The sequence below is a fragment of the Lampris incognitus genome, chromosome 21 (assembly GCF_029633865.1).
Source record: "Lampris incognitus isolate fLamInc1 chromosome 21, fLamInc1.hap2, whole genome shotgun sequence".
Lineage (NCBI taxonomy): Eukaryota > Metazoa > Chordata > Actinopteri > Lampriformes > Lampridae > Lampris > Lampris incognitus.
In genome coordinates, this window is record NC_079231.1 from 5,094,991 (window position 1) to 5,113,411 (window position 18,421).

The 18,421-nt window shown below is 45.6% G+C and overlaps 1 protein-coding gene across 1 annotated transcript in view; it reads right to left on the reverse strand.

Moving 5' to 3' along the window:
* LOC130131754 (dystrophin-like) overlaps positions 1 to 18,193 on the reverse strand; it is a 184,191-nt gene extending 165,998 nt beyond the window's left edge. Inside the window, 5 exon segments of the mRNA XM_056301551.1 lie at positions 460 to 594; positions 6,243 to 6,439; positions 10,787 to 10,905; positions 16,373 to 16,443; positions 18,098 to 18,193. Of these exon segments, the coding sequence (XP_056157526.1) occupies positions 460 to 594; positions 6,243 to 6,439; positions 10,787 to 10,905; positions 16,373 to 16,443; positions 18,098 to 18,187 (612 nt within the window). The 5' untranslated portion in view covers positions 18,188 to 18,193.
* Positions 18,194 to 18,421: the final 228 nt, after the last annotated feature.

An 18,421-nucleotide genomic window follows, 5' to 3' on the forward strand; every position in this document is an offset into this window, starting at 1 on the left:
TAACGGTCGGTACATTCATTGGCAATTTCCGAACTGAAAGACGGAGATAAAGACAGAAAATGTTTGAATGGAAGCGGGTTAAGAGAGTTGAATGTCTGTGTTTTGGGGTATCGGGGACTTGAAGGTGATGAAGACAGACAGCAGACAAAATGACAATGCAAATGAGGTGCATCTTTGGTTAGGACAGCCAGAAAAGGCAGAAACCACTCGTTTGGGTGTGGTTAGTGTCTCCCTTGACTCATGAATTGTGAAAATAAATACATCCCAAAATCATCCAGTGGCAATATATTTCAATTCATGATATTTACAAAACAACAACAAAGCACAACAGACAGATTAGACGGAGGTCTGGGCTGACATATCAACAGGCAGAGCACGGTGTTAGCGTGGTATTAACGTGGTGTCTACGTGGTGTATGCGTGGTGTTAGCGTGGAGTGTTAGTGTTGCGAGACACGGACCTGATCAGTAAAACGCCTCCTCTTTTGCTCAGGCGACTTGACATATGCAGCCTGGGTGTAGGCATAGCTTTTATAGCGAGGCTGAGGGGAGGGCGAGGGGCTCCGCACGCGCCCCTGAGCCACACTCACCGTGATCTGAGAGAGGAGAGAGAGAGAGAGGGAGAGAAAATGAGAGAGAGAGAGTGAGGGAGAGAGAGAGAGAGAGACAGAGAGAGAAAGAGACATACAGAGAGAGTGTAAGGATTGGGGGTATGTATGTGAAAGAAAAAGAAAACAGGGGAGGAGAGCAAGGGGGAGAGAGAGAGAGCGAGAGCGAGAGAGGAAGAAAGAGACAGACAGACCAAGGGATCAGAATGTAAAGGAGGAAGAGGAGGAAGGAGTGAAAGAGACGAGTGCAAAGAGAGAAAGAGACAGAGAGAGAGAAACAGAGACAGAGAGAGAGGATGTTAAAAGAGGAAAAGGAGAGTGGAAGAGAGAATATAAGGAGACAGAGAGAGAGCGGGGAACGAGAAAAGTGAGTAGAGAAAGGATCGAGCAAGGTGGCAGACATTGAGGGGGAAAGAGATAGAGATAGAGAGAGAGAGAGAGAGAGAGAGAGAGAGAGAGAGAGAGAGAGAGAGAGAGAGAGAGAGAGAGAGAGAGAGAGAGAGAGAGAGAGAGAGAGAGAGAGAGAGAATGTGTGTGGGAAAAGACAGAGGACAGATCCCATTATGCACACAGTGTAGACAGAGTGTAAGCTGCCAGCATGGCAGGGGGAAAAGCTGACACGATTGTCGGGCAGCTCTCTGTAGGGATCCTGTTCAAGAGCCGCCCGCCCGTCCAGGTTGTAGCCGGCGCAGCTGAGGTGGCTAGCACAGCTACCACTGCTCTCTCTGGACCACTTAAAATGACAAAGTTCAACCGCAAAGTCTGAGGAGAAGGGCAAGGGTTCCCAGGGTGGCAAAACACTTGGAAAAGGAAAGGGAGCGGGGAAACCACAGCACTCATGAGGTGTGTGTGTGTGTGTGTGATGCATCACATGTAGACCCATATTTATTGCTCCACAGCCTCCCTGAACTGCTGTAGGTTTGAGGGATGTCCGGCTGCACCGTTCCGTTTATGCAGCAGAAGTTCCTCAGCCGTATTTACTCTGCCGTGAAAAGTTGTCTGGGATTTCACCATTTTTCCCCGTAACCGGAGATTATTTACTGAACACACAATGCCCTCCCTCACACTCCATCTTCTAGATTCAGTGCAGCCTTAGTCTGGCCAGTGGGACGCTAACATGGAGCAACTGAGATTGTCTTGCTCAAGGGCATTTAGACGGTGTTGTTTTGTGCATCTTTCGCCCACCTCATCCACACAGAGCTTCCCTAACAAGCCCAGGATTTTACCATCCATTATCCATCCATTATCCAAACCGCTTATCCTGCTCTCAGGGTCGCGGAGATGCTGGCGCCTATCCCAGCAGTCATTGGGCGGCAGGCGGGGAGACACCCTGGACAGGCCGCCAGTCCATCACAGGGCCCACACACACACACACACACACACACACACACACACACACACACACACACACACACACACACACACACACATTCACACCTTGGGACAATTTAGTATGGCTGATTCACCTGACCTACATGTCTTTGGACTGCGGGAGGAAACCGGAGCCCCCAGAGCAAACCCACGCAGACACGGGGAGAACATGCAAACTCCACACAGAGGACGACCCCAGATGACCCCCAAGGTGGGACTACCCCGGGGCTCGAGGCGACCGCACTAACCACTGCGCCACCGTGCCGCCCAGAATTTAAACCACTGGGCTTCTTCTGACAAACCTGCCCTTCTTTTGCCCTTAATTAAAATACAGCTACCATAACCAACCTGCTGGGAGTAAAAGAAATTGCTTCACAACTCGGAGAATAATAACCGGCTGACCGACAGACAAGCGACACGCTGGTTGGCTTAAATTTCATATGGACAGATCTGATCTTTAAAATGACATTTGTTATTCTAGTTTGTTGGTTGTTTTTTCTATTTAATTCATAAGCCGAGTTCATGACAGTTATTGACGAATGAGAAAAAGGGTTTTCTTTTATTAAAATAATTTCTCCGCACGGCACATACACTTGGTGAGGTTCCTCGTCCAAGTTCAAAGCATTCCGACTTCTCGGATTTGAAAAACAGACCAGCTCTAAACGGCGACTCGCCTCTTCTTCGCTGCCGTTCGCCGGCTCCAATTTCTTCCGACAGCTCCGTGATTTCGCTGCTTCGCCAGATACCAAGTCAACCTCTATACATCGTAAAAGTTTAATCTCTCTCTCTCTCGCTCTCTGTCTCCCTCCCCTGCCATCGATCTCCCCTCTCACCTCCACGCTCCCTCTCTCCGGCCTCTCTCTTTACTCTTTCTTTATCTCTCAAATCTGTTTTTATCCCTTTCCTGCGCCTTTTCTCTTCCACCGCCGCTCTTGTTCTCTCGCTCTCTCGTGATGAATCAGCCTGTTTCTAGGAAGAAAAAAAAAGCGGGGGAGGACACGTGGAGGTCACCAGAACCGAGTCAAACAGTGTTTGGCAAATATTTTTCTGGCATTTATTTCAACCCGCTTGGAGATGCACCAGGTTTTTTTTTTTTTCTTCTTTTGATTTTGTTTTTGTCTCCCGTCTTTGGACACCTTGCGCGGTGTCAATGGAGAAAGCAGCATTTTAATTCACTTTCAAAGACTTTTAAATCTCGCTCAATCGTCCAAACTTGTTCCTCTTGGAGCTGTGACTTTTTCATTAAAGAGCTCGCCAGCAGTGAGGGACTGTTTGTTTGCATCCCAGGTGGCGGTGGTATGGTGCTGATGTACAGAGGTAGTGACAGTGTTGCTTTGATGATGACAAATGAGGCGAGGTGCAGATAATGGCCGCTGTCAGTCACACTCTCTCTCTCTCTCTCACCACACGTCTCGGTTTTCATGTTTTCCCCGACCCGCGCCCGTCCGCTCTATTTGTCTGCTCGAGCTCGCTCCATTTCCCCCTTCCTCCCTGTCACATCTCTCAGTGCGTCTTTATGTGCCTTGCCTCCTTCCCCGCTCGCCCGCACACTCGCTCTCTCTCTTTCCCTTACTTTCTCTCCCTCGCTTGCTCTTTCCCATCCCTGTCACTTTCCTCTCTTTGATTCCGTCTATCTATCTATCTCTCTCTCGCTCTCTCGCTCTCTTGATCTCTCCATCTGTTTGGTTTCCAGCAGGCCTGCAGTCTGTCTCTGCTCCTGGGCAGACAGACATGTGGACTGGGAGACTGGCAGCTACCTGCGGGGGGCTAATGTGGTCATTAAGTTGTTAATAGCGTTATTAGCATGTGTTCCGGGAAGTTCTCTCTATAATGCCCCGACTCAGTGGGACGCAACGACACTGACCCCACCCAGACTCGGCTCTTAAGGTCAGCGCTGGCCACACTCCAGCCAAAGTCATTGCTCCACCGAGGGCTTGCCGCTGCAATACGAAACTGTGTGATTCGATTCGTTTGCAGCAACCCGAGAGGGATTTCCTTGAGAGCGATCCCTAAATCAAGGATATTAAAGAAAACTGTCCCCGTTCTGTGCGTGTGTGTGGGTGTTATGATAGGCCGAAACTTCAGCGATGCTCCATGGTGAGTTTTACTGCAGTATCAGCAACTTTCTGCCTCGGGGCCAATCTGCAGCGAGCAGCAAGACAGCAGCCTCAGGAGCAAAGCCATCTGTGCTAACTATAACTCTATCACCATGTTGTTGCAGCAAATAGTTTATGAGACGAAATACTAGTAATTTATGAGGCAGACAAAGTAGTGTCCTCAGACAAATTGTTTTGTAAAAGAGGGCATCCCATTTTTCAAGTGTTTACCATCTATCAAACCAACCAACATCTTGGTGAAGAATGGTACAAAAGATAAAGAGCTGTTACTTGGCTTCCATAGCTCACTTTTTGGCCCGTCTTTGATAAAATAACTTTTTTTATGTGCGGTCAGCCATCGCACTGGTGCAGGGCAAGGGTAAAATAGTAGATTATCAAAGTAATCCCACAAGAAAGCATGTTGCAACACAAAAAAAGGATTATCTGCAAAAAACGTCATATACTAAAAAGGGATCTTTTTATCTGTAATACATTTTTTTGAGGAGCAGTACGGCTGAATTCAGGTCTATTTTGAAAAATCGTTTGGCTTTGTGACCTTTCTGTTTCACTACATTGGTGCTCTTTGTGCAAAGATGGCTACATCAAGAGGCGATCGAGTCATTTTGAGCCATTCAGCGAGTACGCCACTTTTCTGCCTCTGACCGAGCCTTGCACTCACGGGAACTGTGACGGTCACATGGCCACGTGAGTAACAGCCTCCGCTCCTGATGAAAGCGCCCCAACTACACGGTGCATTTGCTATCAAACCTTTTATAAGCCAATCTGTCATTACGATGAAGGAGTCCTAAATAAGGTGGTCCTGGATGCCATGTGAGTGTATGAGGGCTGTTTTCACCAACGCTCTCCCTTTCCACACAGCTTCTCATCCCCCACAGTTGTACACTGGTTTTGTGGGGGGGAAATGCCAAAAAAATAAAAATAAATAGAAAGTGGGAACCTTGTACGTTTCCCACACGGATTTCTTTTCCATCACTGTATAGAAGACTGTCTGTCTAAAGAGTCATTTTTTACTAAACACGTTATTATTTCATTTGTATGCTAACATATTGGAACACTGATGTTATGTCCTTGACTTCTCCCGAGATCTGAGGTTGTACTTCTGACGAATTTCCTCTTGAAAGCACAGTCTTCAGAGAAGTGAGAGATCTGACAGCGCGGTCTCCTCCCTTCCGTTTTTGTTTTTTTTTGGAATTTTTTTTTTGTCATTTTGGTTGAACTCCACTATTACAGCAGGGAAAATGTCCCGCTGAGAATTTCAGTGGCCCCTTTAATGATTTTGATGGGGTTGCAGGGTGGCAGGACTTCTTAGAGGCAGTGAGTGTATTATGGAGAACTCAGTTTAATACTCTCTGTTCCTCCACAGTTCGGATCAAAATTACACGGTGGAGCACCAAGTACCATTTGGGATCCCGCTGCTACCTGCATTTTTTTTGAGTCTTCTGAGCCAGGCTCCGATCTGTGGCTACGGTTTCCCACTACCATACTTTAAAGGCGGTCTAACTCTGATTCAAGCCTTGAGGCCCTGCTCTAGAGTTGATAACGTGCAGTGTAAAAATCATGTCAAGTCATTTTATGATAAGCGCCGATTGAAGAGTATGTTAATATTGCTTCGGGTGGGTGCTGCCTCAAACAACCAAGCTATAAGCCTCCGTTTGTGAAAGGGATGCAAATGCGACTTTTTTCTGAGGGCCCATGAGCGTACATATGCACAGCTTAGCAAAAGACACAACACATGCAAACCATGGGCTCATGGGAAACAAAATGAACAGCATGGCATCTTACTGTCACTACAATACTGAGTGGTCTTGGTCACAATCATAGTAAAGGACATGGACACAGAACCGGAATGCCATAAGCAAAGATGCCAGTCTTCCCATGGAAACCATGTTGCTCAGCTCCGTGGCAGGTGACAGACAAAGGCTTTGCAACAACACAGACACAGCAATGGTGTGTTACTATGGTAACAGACTGAACTGCTACCATGACGATAGTATCTCATGGTAGCCATAATGAAAATGTCAATGGCAAACCCTGAGAGGCTGACTGAAACAACATATCTCTGTGTGCATGAGTGTATGTGCCTGTGTGTGTGCGTGTGTGTGTGTGTGTGTGTGCGCGCGCGCGCACCTGTGTGTATGGATGGCGAACCTGCTGTGAATAGCGTTGCTGGGTCTGGATCTTGTAGTGCTCCTCTGTCGTCACCCGAGTGATGGAGCCGGAGATCGCCCGGGGCAATGTCTCCACTTCCTGGATGGCTTCCATGGAAATGCTTTGGGGAAGCACCTGGAAGAGTGACGTCACGTACATGATGACACTCTTCTTGTCCGGGTGAGGTACTGCCACATCTATAGCGCAAAGAGACAACAGCATTGAGGGCATGATCTGTGTGTGTGTGTGTATGTGTGTGTTTGTGGTGTGTGTATGTGTCCTATTGTCTTATTTGATAAAAATACATAAACTATCACCATCATCTTCAGCTACTGCAAACAAAAACTTAATAATAACCAATTACTGTTCTACAGTAGAACTTGCTGGAATAAATGAAAGAGGAAAAAAAACCCGAGTTTAATGTAATATTACATCAAATGGACCTTATAATGGCTAAAGGGTGCACAAAATTTTAAATTTTCCAAGTATTTCCTATGGCGCTAGCACAACAGTCCAGCCAGCAACTGTGCACAAATCATCTGGCCCACAAAGTATGGCGTCTGCGATGGCCACAATATCTCTAATGTACCTAAAAGTGAGAACAATTAGATTACAATGTCGATGCAATTTACACAAGGCAAATGGAATTACTCTTCGCTACTTGGTATACACACACACACACACACACACACACACACACACGCACACATGCATTTATCCAGAGAGGTGAGCGTGCACTGTACTGCCCCTAAAGCAGTGGGGGATTAAAGGCTTGGCTTATGGCAACTCCAGCAGACTTGGTGGCCACACCCTCCTGTCTGTGCCTGCAGGCGAACAACTGGCTGCACCGTTGTTTCTCAGCCTCTCACCCCTCTCAGCCAACCTGTTAGGCCTTTATACAGTGAATCAGGTTTGGACAAAGTTTGTTAATAAGGAGAAGTGAGATACGGGGGAGTACAGCCATTTCCGGGAGACCGGTGAAAGCTTTCACCCGGTCCAGCCAGCCGAGGGCTAAACCCAAAGCCAGACAGGGTAGATAAATGACCGTCATGATGAGCGGAAAAGGGACAAAAGCAAAGAAAGGTCAACCTCAAATGGAGGGTATGGATAGAGAGAGGCTGAAAAAAAATGCAGGGGAAGACGGAGGGAGAGAAATGGAAGGGAAGAGAGATGTAGGTGGCAAGCAGGATTTGAAAAATGGAGGAAAAGGTGAGTGAACGCGGATGCAAGACAGGGAGAAAGAGACAAAGGGAGAAATGGAAAGCTAATAATGTCAGGACGGTGGAAACTTCTTAATAGTGTTGCAGTTAAATATGTGCAAACTGTATGTGCCCAAATATCTGTGTGTGTGTGTGTGTGTGTGTGTGTGTGTGTGTGTGTGTGTGTGTGTGTGTGTGTGTGATAACATGATAACAGCTCTGTGAATGAAATGACTGTGCATATTCATGAGATGTGGAAAAATATCAGTTTTGTGTGTGTGTATTTAGTGTGCATGTTTGAGTGTAAATACCTTAAAATTTGTGTTCAGCATAAATTATTTTGTGCCTCTATGTGAGTGTGTGTAAGCGCTATGTTTACCCTTACATGTCTATTTGTTTTGTGTGTGTGTGTGTGAATCTCACTAACAGCCTCTGACTGCTGCTAATCTGATCTGTCTTTCTGTGTTGGAGAATGGGTATGTAGGGTGGACCAAAATAGTTCCCAAAATCACTCTAGAGATTTTTTATTTTTTGGCTTTGACAGTGAAATTCTATTTGAGCATGAAATAAACAAACAACATTATGCCAGTCAAGCCCCCTAGAAGTTGCAGCATAGAGAGTGCTTTAAAATAGTAAAAAATGGGCGTCTGGGTAGCACAGTGGTCTATTCCGTTGCCTACCAACTCGGGGATAAGAGGTTCAAATCCCCGCGTTACCTCCGGCTTGGTCGGGCGTCCCTACAGACACAATTGGCCGTGTCTGCAGGTGGGAAACCGGATGTGGGTATGTGTCCTGGTCGCTGCACTAGCGCCTCCTCTGATCGATTGGGGCACCTGTACAGGGGAGACTGGGGGGAATAGCATGATCCTCCCACGTGCTACGTCCCCCTGGTGAAACTCCTCACTGTCAGGTGAAAAGAAGCGGCTGGTAGCTCCACATGTATGGGAGGAGGCATGTGGTAGTCTGCAGCCCTCCCCGGATCGGCAGAGGGGGTGGAGCAGCAACCGGGACGGCTCGGGAAGAGTGGGGTAATTGGCGAAGTACAATTGGGGAGGAAAAAGGGGCAAAACATCAACAACAACAAAAAAACAGTAAAAAATGGCAATGGGTAAATTTAAGGGCAGCACGGTGGAGCAGTGGTTAGCGTGGTCGCCTCACAACAAGAAGGTCCTGGGTTCGAGCCCCAGGGTAGTTGAACCTTAGGGATCATCCCGGGTCGTCCTCTGTGTGGAGTCTGCGTGTTCTCCCCGTGTCTGCGTGGGTTTCCTCCCACAGTCCAAAGACATGTAGGTCAGGTGAATCGGCTGTACTAAATTGTCCCTAGGTGTGAATGTTTGTGCCCTGTGATGGACTGCCGGCCTGCCCAGGGTATCGCCCCGCCTGCCGCCCAATGACTGCTGGGATGGGCTCCAGCATCCTGCGACCCTACATCGGATAAGCGGTTTGGATAATGGATGGGTAAATTTAAGAAACAATGAAAATACTGGTACCCAGAAATATTAAAGCTTTGGGGGGTAAAAATTCCTACAGAGGTCACAGCAGCCGAGGTGAGTCCACTATCAGGAGTTCCCTGAGCACAGGACAGCCAACAATCCCTTTCACATTCTGACAGGAGAGTCCTGACTTTGGATTTGAGTAGACGACGAGGTTAAAACACTTCAGCCCAAAAGCTAAGAAAAGAAAAAAAGGAGTCCTATCAAAGAGTAGAGTGAAAAAGCAAAGCGGGGTGAGGAGAGACAAAAAGGGGGAGTGATAAAGTAACAGAGAGAAACGAGAAAGAAAGAGAGGAAGCGAAGCGCTAATGGTGGCGTGGATGGCGGGCGTGTTGACAAGGCGGTCGACATAACAGAGATACAGATTTAGCAGCTCAGACAATCGAAATAATGACGCACAAAGGAAAAAAGAGAGGGAGATAAAAAGAAAAAAAGAGATTCGATGGAGAGAAAGCAACAAGATACACAAGTGAGAGACAGACAGTAACAGGCTTCAGGTATACAAAAGACACTTTCACGTTCGATGAAAAGTATTACAACCACTTACACTGTGAAATCCCAAGAGGATGGAACAAAACAAATAAATGTCCAGCTGCAAAAATATATCTGCTACAAAAAAAAACCCAAACCACAAAATACACACAACTCTAAGTCCACTTTGTGCAAGAAGAAAATGCTCATTGAAAGCCAGACGCAAAAGTTAATACTGTTTAAGAGTGACAATACACAGCGTAACAATATGCACATTTTCACCCCTGCTTGCTCCCTACCGGCCATTGTTTACTGGGAGATCGATGGAAATTCATATGCCGTGGCATGTCTTTCCACAGCTTAAGCGTGCTGCGAGGGATTATAACGCTGCCCATGTCCTGGCACAAAGCTTAAACATGTCACTCAGAATGAGGTGGATTAAAGGAGGATACCGCTCAGTTTTTGGCTCCACACAGAATCAGAGACCTCGCATCTCCAACCAGCAGACTTACCAGGGGTAAGTTGGCTGAGTTGCTTCGCAGTCATGCCAACATGTATGTATTTTTGACACAGCATACGTGACCTACCAACCTATCTATTTACGCTACCTATCCATGACCTGTTCTCCCGTCTTTCTGTCAAGCCATGCCCCCCCCCCCCCACTCACTTATCTTTCCATTTATTCCATTACGACTACACTGCAGGCAGTCCTGCTGGAAAGCCAAGTTAAATTTCCAGGGCTATGTTCAACGTCATCGATCATTTAAAACTGTCCACCAAAGGCAGCGTCGAAAAAAAAAACAAACAACTTTCATTCCCTTTATCCCTGTCTGACGGTTGAATTAGGAGACTGTAAACTGATCTAAAGTCAACAGTTGCCCTGACAGTGAGGAATGTCATGAATGTCACCAGAGTGTGTGTGTGTGTGTGTGTGTGTGTGTGTGTGTGTGTGTGTGTGTGTGTGTGTGTGTGTGTGTGTGTGTGTGTGTGTGTGTGTGTGTGTGTGTGTGTGTCGTGTATTTCTGTTCTAATGTGGCCCAGTTGTCTCTGCAGGAGCTTGAGGTCTTTCAGGGAAAGCAAGGACATTTTTGCCATCTCTCTGCATGTCTGTCTGTCTTTCTTTTTGTACATCATAAATCAAGCCCTGTCACCAAGGTGACCACAGCAATCACCGTAGCAACACCCAATCAGCGGCTGACACATCATATTCAATTTGGCCAATTACTATGTCATGTGACCGGGTGGCGTGAAATATGATAACAGCCATAATTTACCCTGAACATGCATCTCCCATGACATTTGCGAGTTTGTTGGTTTATCTGTCGGTGTTGCTTTTTTAGGAGTTTGTGTGTGTGCGTGTGTGTGTGTGTGTGTTTACTACCTTCAGGGTCCAGCAGTCTCTCTATCCCCAGGTGTTGCTCAGCCTTGCTGAAGGCGTGTTCCAGCCTGTCAATGGCCGACGTCTTCTTTTCCACTGTGCTCCAATCAAACAGTTCAGGCCTGGGACCAAGTTAGAACCAACATGAGTTGAAGTATAAATCTTCTATTTATAGTATTTCTATCTATCTGTGTCTCTTCCTGCTTTCGTAATTTGTCTGGTATGAAATTAATGATACAGCTTTCAGATGTTCACACTGACATAAGCAAATTGAATGCATTTTTCATTCTAGACCATAAACACTGTTTCCCATAACTCCAGGCATGAAATCCAGACTCCAACTGGTGTTCCATACAACCGCTGCAGTATCTTTTCCCAGTAGGCCTCTCTGGGGTGCAGATTTTTTCCCCAGTGGTCTTATGTGGATTGCAGAGTGTGGTCTAGGCCTGGTCAACACTGCTTACCTGTACGTGACGGCTACCTCTGCTGCTGCTGTGGTGCTGTGACTGCCAGCCCTATCTCTCTACATTGAGTCTGCCTTTGATAATGGCCATCAATAACTGAATGTTTCATTGCATTATTAATTTCATTTAGGCTTAGTTTAGACAGAAAAAAGGTTAAAGCGTGTGCTTCAAAATAAATGAAAAAATTATACAGGACTAACTGGGGTCCTACGTCCCCCTGGTGAAACTCCTCACTGTCAGGTGAAAAGAAACGGATGGCGACTCAACATGTATCGGAGGAGGCATGTGGTAGTCTGCAGCCCTCAACGGATCGGCAGAGGGGGTAGAGCAGTGAACGGGACGGCTCGGAAGAGTGGGGTAGTGGGCCAAATTCAACTGGGGAGAAACAGGGGGGGGGGGAGTACTATCTACCTACAAATGCAATGAAATGCATGTGCCATGGCTCTCTCAGCCCTTAAAACTATACGTATATAAGGGAATCACAAATAAAAACAAAAACAATAAATAAGAAATCCCACCAAATAATAAATTACTGAAGGTATGTGAAGTGCCTACTGTTCATTATTCTGATCACCTGGGGGTAAAAACTGTCTGTGAGGTAGCTGGTCGGAGCTGTGGAAGCGTCTATCTATGAGCGTTGTCCTGCAGGAAGGAGGAGAACAGACCACGTGCTGGGTGGATGGTGTCCTCCGTGATACTTAGGGCCTTCCTTCTGCAACGGGTGGTGTACATGACCTGAAGCTGTGGCAGTGCCGTTCCTACCAAGTTCGAAGCCGTTTTTACTATCCTTCTCAGTTGTTTGTGGTCCTGCTCAGTCAGGTTGCTGGCTAGCGCAGTAGGTGAGCCTGCAGGTTACCCTCGCTATTTTATGTCTCGTCTATCCATGTATTAATATTTGATTTATTTGATTTGGTGGGGGGCCTGTAGGTTGGAGGCTATGCCACAAGGCTGCAGGATACCTCACTATTTTTTCTCTTGTCTTTCTGTTATAAATATTAGAATTATTTGATTTAGTGGTGGGGCCGATGTGTTGGAGATATTTCCAAAGCAGTCTGGCTACCTCATTATTTTTTGTCTTATTGGTTTAAGATGTATGTGTTGTATTTTGCTCATTTTCTCTATGTTCTATGTTAATGGGTTATTTATATATTGGTGTGAATATAAAAGAAGTGTGTAATGAGATGTGTTTTTGATAATAAAAGATAAAAAAAGAAAAAGTAGGTTAAGAACAGCAGTAAGAGTCCGTAGCTTAGACTCTTAGCCGACTACCTCTCAGATGTACATCGGATAAATGGATAAGCTAAATGGATAAACGTGTCAGCTCCATTAAACTGACCAGGGTTTTTGTGGACATTCTGAAATTTTTAAGACTTCTCAGAAAGTATAGTCTCTGTTGTGCCTGACACAACTGGTGTTTAGAGACCAGGAGAGGTAGTCTGAGATCTGAATGCCTAAAAATATGAAGTTCTTCACCATTTCAACAGGGACATCGTTGATGTAAACTGGTGTCTGAACTATTTTGGACTTCCTAAAATCAACAATTATCTCCTTTGTTTTCTCAACATTTAGGGAGCGGTTGTTATCTCGACACCATATGGGTAGGTCCCTCAACTCCTTCCTATAGGCGTCTTCGTTGTTGCCGTTTACCAGTCCAATTACTGTGGTGTCATCTGTGAATTTCACAATGCCGTTATGATATCTGGCAACACAGTCACGTGTGAACAGACTGTAGAGTAAGGGACTAAAGCAGCAACCCTGCAGTGCTCCTGCGTTGAGAACGATGGCAGATGAGTGGCTGGCACCTGCCCTCACTGTCTGAGGTCTGCCTGTCCAAAAGTCATATAACCACCTACAGATGCAATTACAAGACCAAGGTCCCTAAGCTTTAACACAGTTTAGATGGTACAGTGGTATTAAACACTGAGCTATAGTCAGTAAACAACATTCTGATATAGGTGTTTTTTTCCTTCAAGGTGTTTTAAAACAGTATGCAGAGCCAAAGAAATGGCACCTTCCACATGCTATTTGACCGATTAGCAAACTGTAGCACATCAAGGTTGGCAGGAATGTTAAGATTTACTGTCTTAACTATTTTTTCAAAGCATTTCATCATTACTGAGGTCATTATTACTGGTCCCTGGTCGCTGCACTAGCGCCTCCTCTGGTGCCACATGCATCAGAGGACGCATGTGGTAGTCTGCAGCCCTCCCTGGACCGGCAGAGGGGGTGGAGCAACGACCGGGATGGCTCGGAAGAGTGGGGTAATTGGCCGGGTGCAATTGAGAAGAAAAAGGGGGGGAAATTAAACTAAACGAATAAATAAATAAATTTGGTCCATTTTTAAATACTGCGTTATGGAAACAAACCGAACCAGGGTGAGACTGCAACATTACAACAAATTAGTCCGAGTCGGAATAAAGCAAAAGGACTTCAGGTGTGAAAGCACCCTTACATTACTAGTGCAGTCCCCATTAGAGTTATGTCGAGGGTTGGGCTAGAGCAAGAGTTGCAATGGCAGAGCTGGTTAGTGCCTTGCATGGTTGACACCGCGAGCAGTGTAGGAGTGTGTGTGCGTGGGTGAATGTGAGGCATTCATTGATTGTAAAGTGCTCTGAGTGGCTGTTGCAGCTAGAAAATTGCTATAAAAATGCAATCCATTTACCATTTCTGCTATGACTATATACACATGTAGTTTCCACTTTCTCCTGACATATCATTGCTAAAATGGTACCAACAATCTTGTCCTCAATGTGCAGAAGACGAAGGAGCTGATTGTGGACTTCAGGAGGTCTAGAAGCTGCAGCCACTCCCCCAAACACATCAATGGGGTGGAAGTGGAGCGTGTTTCTAGCTTTAAATTCCTTGGAGTCCACATCAGCGAGGAACTTTCCTGGACATTAAACACCCAGGCCCTTGTGAAAAAGGACCAACAATGCCTGCATTTCCTGAGGAGCGCCTGTTTACCCCCCAAAATTCTCACCAACTTCTACCACTGCACCATAGAGAGCATCCTGACCATCTGCATCTCAGTGTGGTGCGGCAACTGCACCTCAGTAGACCAGAAAGCTCTGCAGCGGGTCATCAAGGCAGCCCAGCATATCACCGCTACCCGGCTCCCAGCCATAAAACACATTTATCACAAACGCTGCCTTCGAAGGGGTCTGAGCATCAGCAGAGATCCCACCCACTCCAACCATGGACTGTTCTCCACCCTGTGCTCTGGGAGGCGCTACAGGAGCCTCAGAGCCCGCACTACCAGGCTCAAAAACAGCTTCTTTCCACAAGCTGTTGCCCACCTGAACCTGGCTACCCACTGAATGTCTGTAGATATTTTTAAATATTTTGTACTCCAGCTCTTTTTGAACTTATTTTAGCTTTTGGTCTTCATGTGTGTATATCTTATACTGTGTTTGCTGTGTTTGTCTGTGTCTGTCTTGCACTGTCTGGTGAAGCCACAGCCCTCATTTCATTTTTAACATGTGCCTGCACATTGTTTTTAATGACAATAAACTGAATTGAATTGAAAATTTTATATTTTTTTCATGTCTGTGACATATTCTACAGATATAGACATTGAAACTATAGTGAAAGGTGTCAGTTATGTAATGTAATATTGCTAGTATGACCATCAACAGATAATTTTCCCGTTCTATTTTTGTTGAACTGCGTGCCTCACGCAGAGAAAAACAGGCATCACGTCTGCTCTCTAGAGTTGTATTGCTGCAGCGTGGCTTGAGCCGTGCCTGAGCCACGCTGCTCAGGTGGGCTGTGTGGCTGCTCTAACCTGTTAACATGGGCGCCGAAATGAAAAGTAAGAGGTTCCACGGAGCACACGCACTGCTCAGGTAGGCGGTGTGGCCCGGGCCTCACGCATTGATTTTGAAAGTGCAGAATCAGAAGCAGCTCATTTTGGTGACAGGGATCCCCTGTGTGTATTGAACCTCTTCATCTATATACAGTATATTTGTGTAGAAAAGAGGTGGAATGATCGGGGCCCTGTGAATGCTGATACTCTGGAATGTAAATATGCTGGTGTCAGATATAGCTGTGAACTGTAAAATGTTTCTTTCAACCGCTGAAAAGGAATTATTACAGCCTGTGGACTGGCCTGGTAAAAGGAATCGATTGGATTGACTGAATGCCGGGCTTCAAACCAACAGTTTAGATGCCTTGTTTGTCAGCGTATCCTTATTTCAGAGGGCCTGCATCTTGTCCCAGTGTAGTGGGCACCACCCCTGAGGTTGGACTTGTGTAGAATCTGGAAGGGCTGGGCCAGGACTAATAATCAGATAGCCTGTATTTGTACATGTTTAGTGTATAATATATACTTCATAGATATTTAGCTATACAACACATATGCAGGGTAACATTTAAACCAGAGTGCCAATCAGAAGTAAGTAGCTCCATTCAATTATCCCTCCCTGAGAGAACTTATGATCCCACATCCAACTGTGCTTTTTTTTTGCTCGTCTCTTTTTTAACTGCCAATCTTGCATTTTGAACCAAAATGGGGGGCACCAACTTTTACAAAGCACAAAGGGGCTCATGTCAACCAAGATGATAAAAATCAGAAAAGTAAAGCTTGGAAATTGTCACGAGGCATTGGCAGTTCTTTTTTTCCTCCTTCACAAAAAAGCAGTTGGCTTAAAACAAAGAAAAATAATCCGTCAACAAACTAATATATCCATGACACTTGCACAGTGTATCTGTCATCTGTGTTGTGCCAAGCATGAACTATAATGCAGTTCACAATGCATGAAACTCAAGGTCGCTGCAGTCCAGCTTCATTGTGAACCGGTTTGGTCATTGACTGGTTTTCTATGGTAGCAAAACGGCAACTGTAAGAGACTGTTTGCTTGCTAGCTGTATGAAAAGATGCATGTACTGTATTGTTAGCCGAAGATTTTGTCCTGAACATTGCACATGATATTTTCTATGCCAACAGTGGTTTCTTTGTCTTGTCGCCGCTGCTCTGTCTCTCCCAACTGCTGATTTCCCCTTCTGTCATTTACGAGTTGCTTTCTGATGATAAGATATCCAGCATTCTTTCCTTTCTCTCCCTCTTTTATCCTGCCCCATTTTCTGAGTGCATTACAAAGATGCACAAACATTACTTTTGGCATACCTGTGGCTGTGAATGAGCGCATTGAAGGCAAGTCCATCATTCCAGCTACTGGAGAAGTTAACCACATTGACCTGAGAACAGAAAAACAGGTGTTAAAAGGTCCTAAACATAATTGCAGTCAGGCACCGCCTGCTGAAAGGCTTTAATTCCACTACTGGTTCACACTGGGATGTACTAAAGCCGTCTTTTGAGTCTTAAATTGACTGGACGTTTCATTCAAGGACTGACAATATGCTGTCAAAATGATTTTCACTTGCATTAACAGCCTTTAAATGCAAGTAAAAATCATTTTCACTTGCATTTAAAGGCTATTAATGGTTGGAAATGATAATGTTTGGAGTGAAATAGGCCCGTATTTTTATTCTTTTGCCAGCAAAGTACTTAGAGGCCAATACTCCATCTTCGAGTCGGACTCTCCTGCAAAAAAAATGTAAACATTACAAAAATTAAGGATGCCCTACCAATTTAAATGGTTGAAAATGGGACAATAGTTTGCCTTTGACTTGTTCAATCAATGCAGGGCCGGCTGATATACAGAAGTGAGACACACGTACAATTTCGAGAAGAAAGGGTCATCACATCCAGCCTTTTAAGAAATAACGCCATGAAATCCTTCGCATTAGCAAATAGAGAGCATGCTAACAAGGTATGCACTCGGGAAACTTTAAAGCACTTTGGATAAAAGCATCCGCCGAACACAGCATATGTTATCCACTAAATGGCATATGCTCTGCTGAGAGGGCTCTCAGTAGACCGGCTTAGAAACAAGGCTGCACTCGGCAATGTTCCAAGCAAAAAAACAAAACAAAGCAAGCCACTGCAAAACATAGCACTTATTATTATCAATACTATTATTCATTTCTTTAGGGGGGAACTGTATCTTCGTATCGCAATAGAACAAAAAAAAATAAACAATGGCAAGCTTTATGAACCTGTGCAGAGATTCTTTTTTTTGCCCGGCCCCTTCCACGGTGAGCTCAGACAGCATACAACGCCCACGGCACCGCCGGGAGATCGGCAGCTTGCTAAAGGACACTTGAGCAGAATGATCGATCGCTTCCTCTGTCTGCTAAGCAAACCGGGGCTTTACATTTCACCTGCATCCAGGGGACTTTCTATGACATCGCCTTCAACCCCTTACTGCCTTGTCGCACCTTATTTGTAACTGCGACCAGTAAGTGCATGGAGGGAGGCTCATGTTCAACACTTTCCCCATCCTAAAAACCAGGATGCCCATGGGCAAATTACTTTTCCTTGCCCTTTAACACCTGCAGTGTGGGTCCACACTGGCCACACGTGAATCCAACCAGAGCATTGGGTCCCTTGTGACTTCCAAGCCTTTCTAATTTCACATCATCTAAATCGGTGTTTTTTAAGCGTTGTGCCATTAGGGCCGGCCACGTGTGCTATGGAAAAATTCACATTCCCCTTAAAACTCATTATTTATGTATAAAGATAGAATAAAATATTCTCATGTTTTTATTAATGGAAATGGGCTCTTGTGTTGCAATTACCCTTTCTATCTCAGCAGATAGTGGTGTGCCACTGGAATTTTTTTTCCCTTTATTATAAAATGTTTTACCATGGCAGACACAAGGTTAGGAAACACTGGTCTAAAAACACTCAAGACTAAAATCAGAAAAATGGACGCTCAGTCTCCCAAACGAACAGAAGACTGTTGCACTGGCGGGGCCAGAGGACGGATACGGTTCGATGTATACAGACCTGGGGATACTGGCGCGTGTTCTGACGAACCCAGCTCAGCAGAATCTTCTCACTGTTGGTCTGCTGTAGGCCAGCCATCACATCTTTCATCACATCCTTTACCTGTAGGGGACAACACATGTACACGTAAGTGTGTATGCGGGCGCACACAAACACACACACACACATTCACACCTAGAGACAATTTAGTACGGCTGATTCACCTGACCTACATGTCTTTGGACTGTGGGAGGAAACCGGAGCCCCCGGAGGAAACCCACACAGACACGGGGAGAACATGCAAACGCCACACAGAGGACAACCTGGGACGACCCCCAAGGTTGG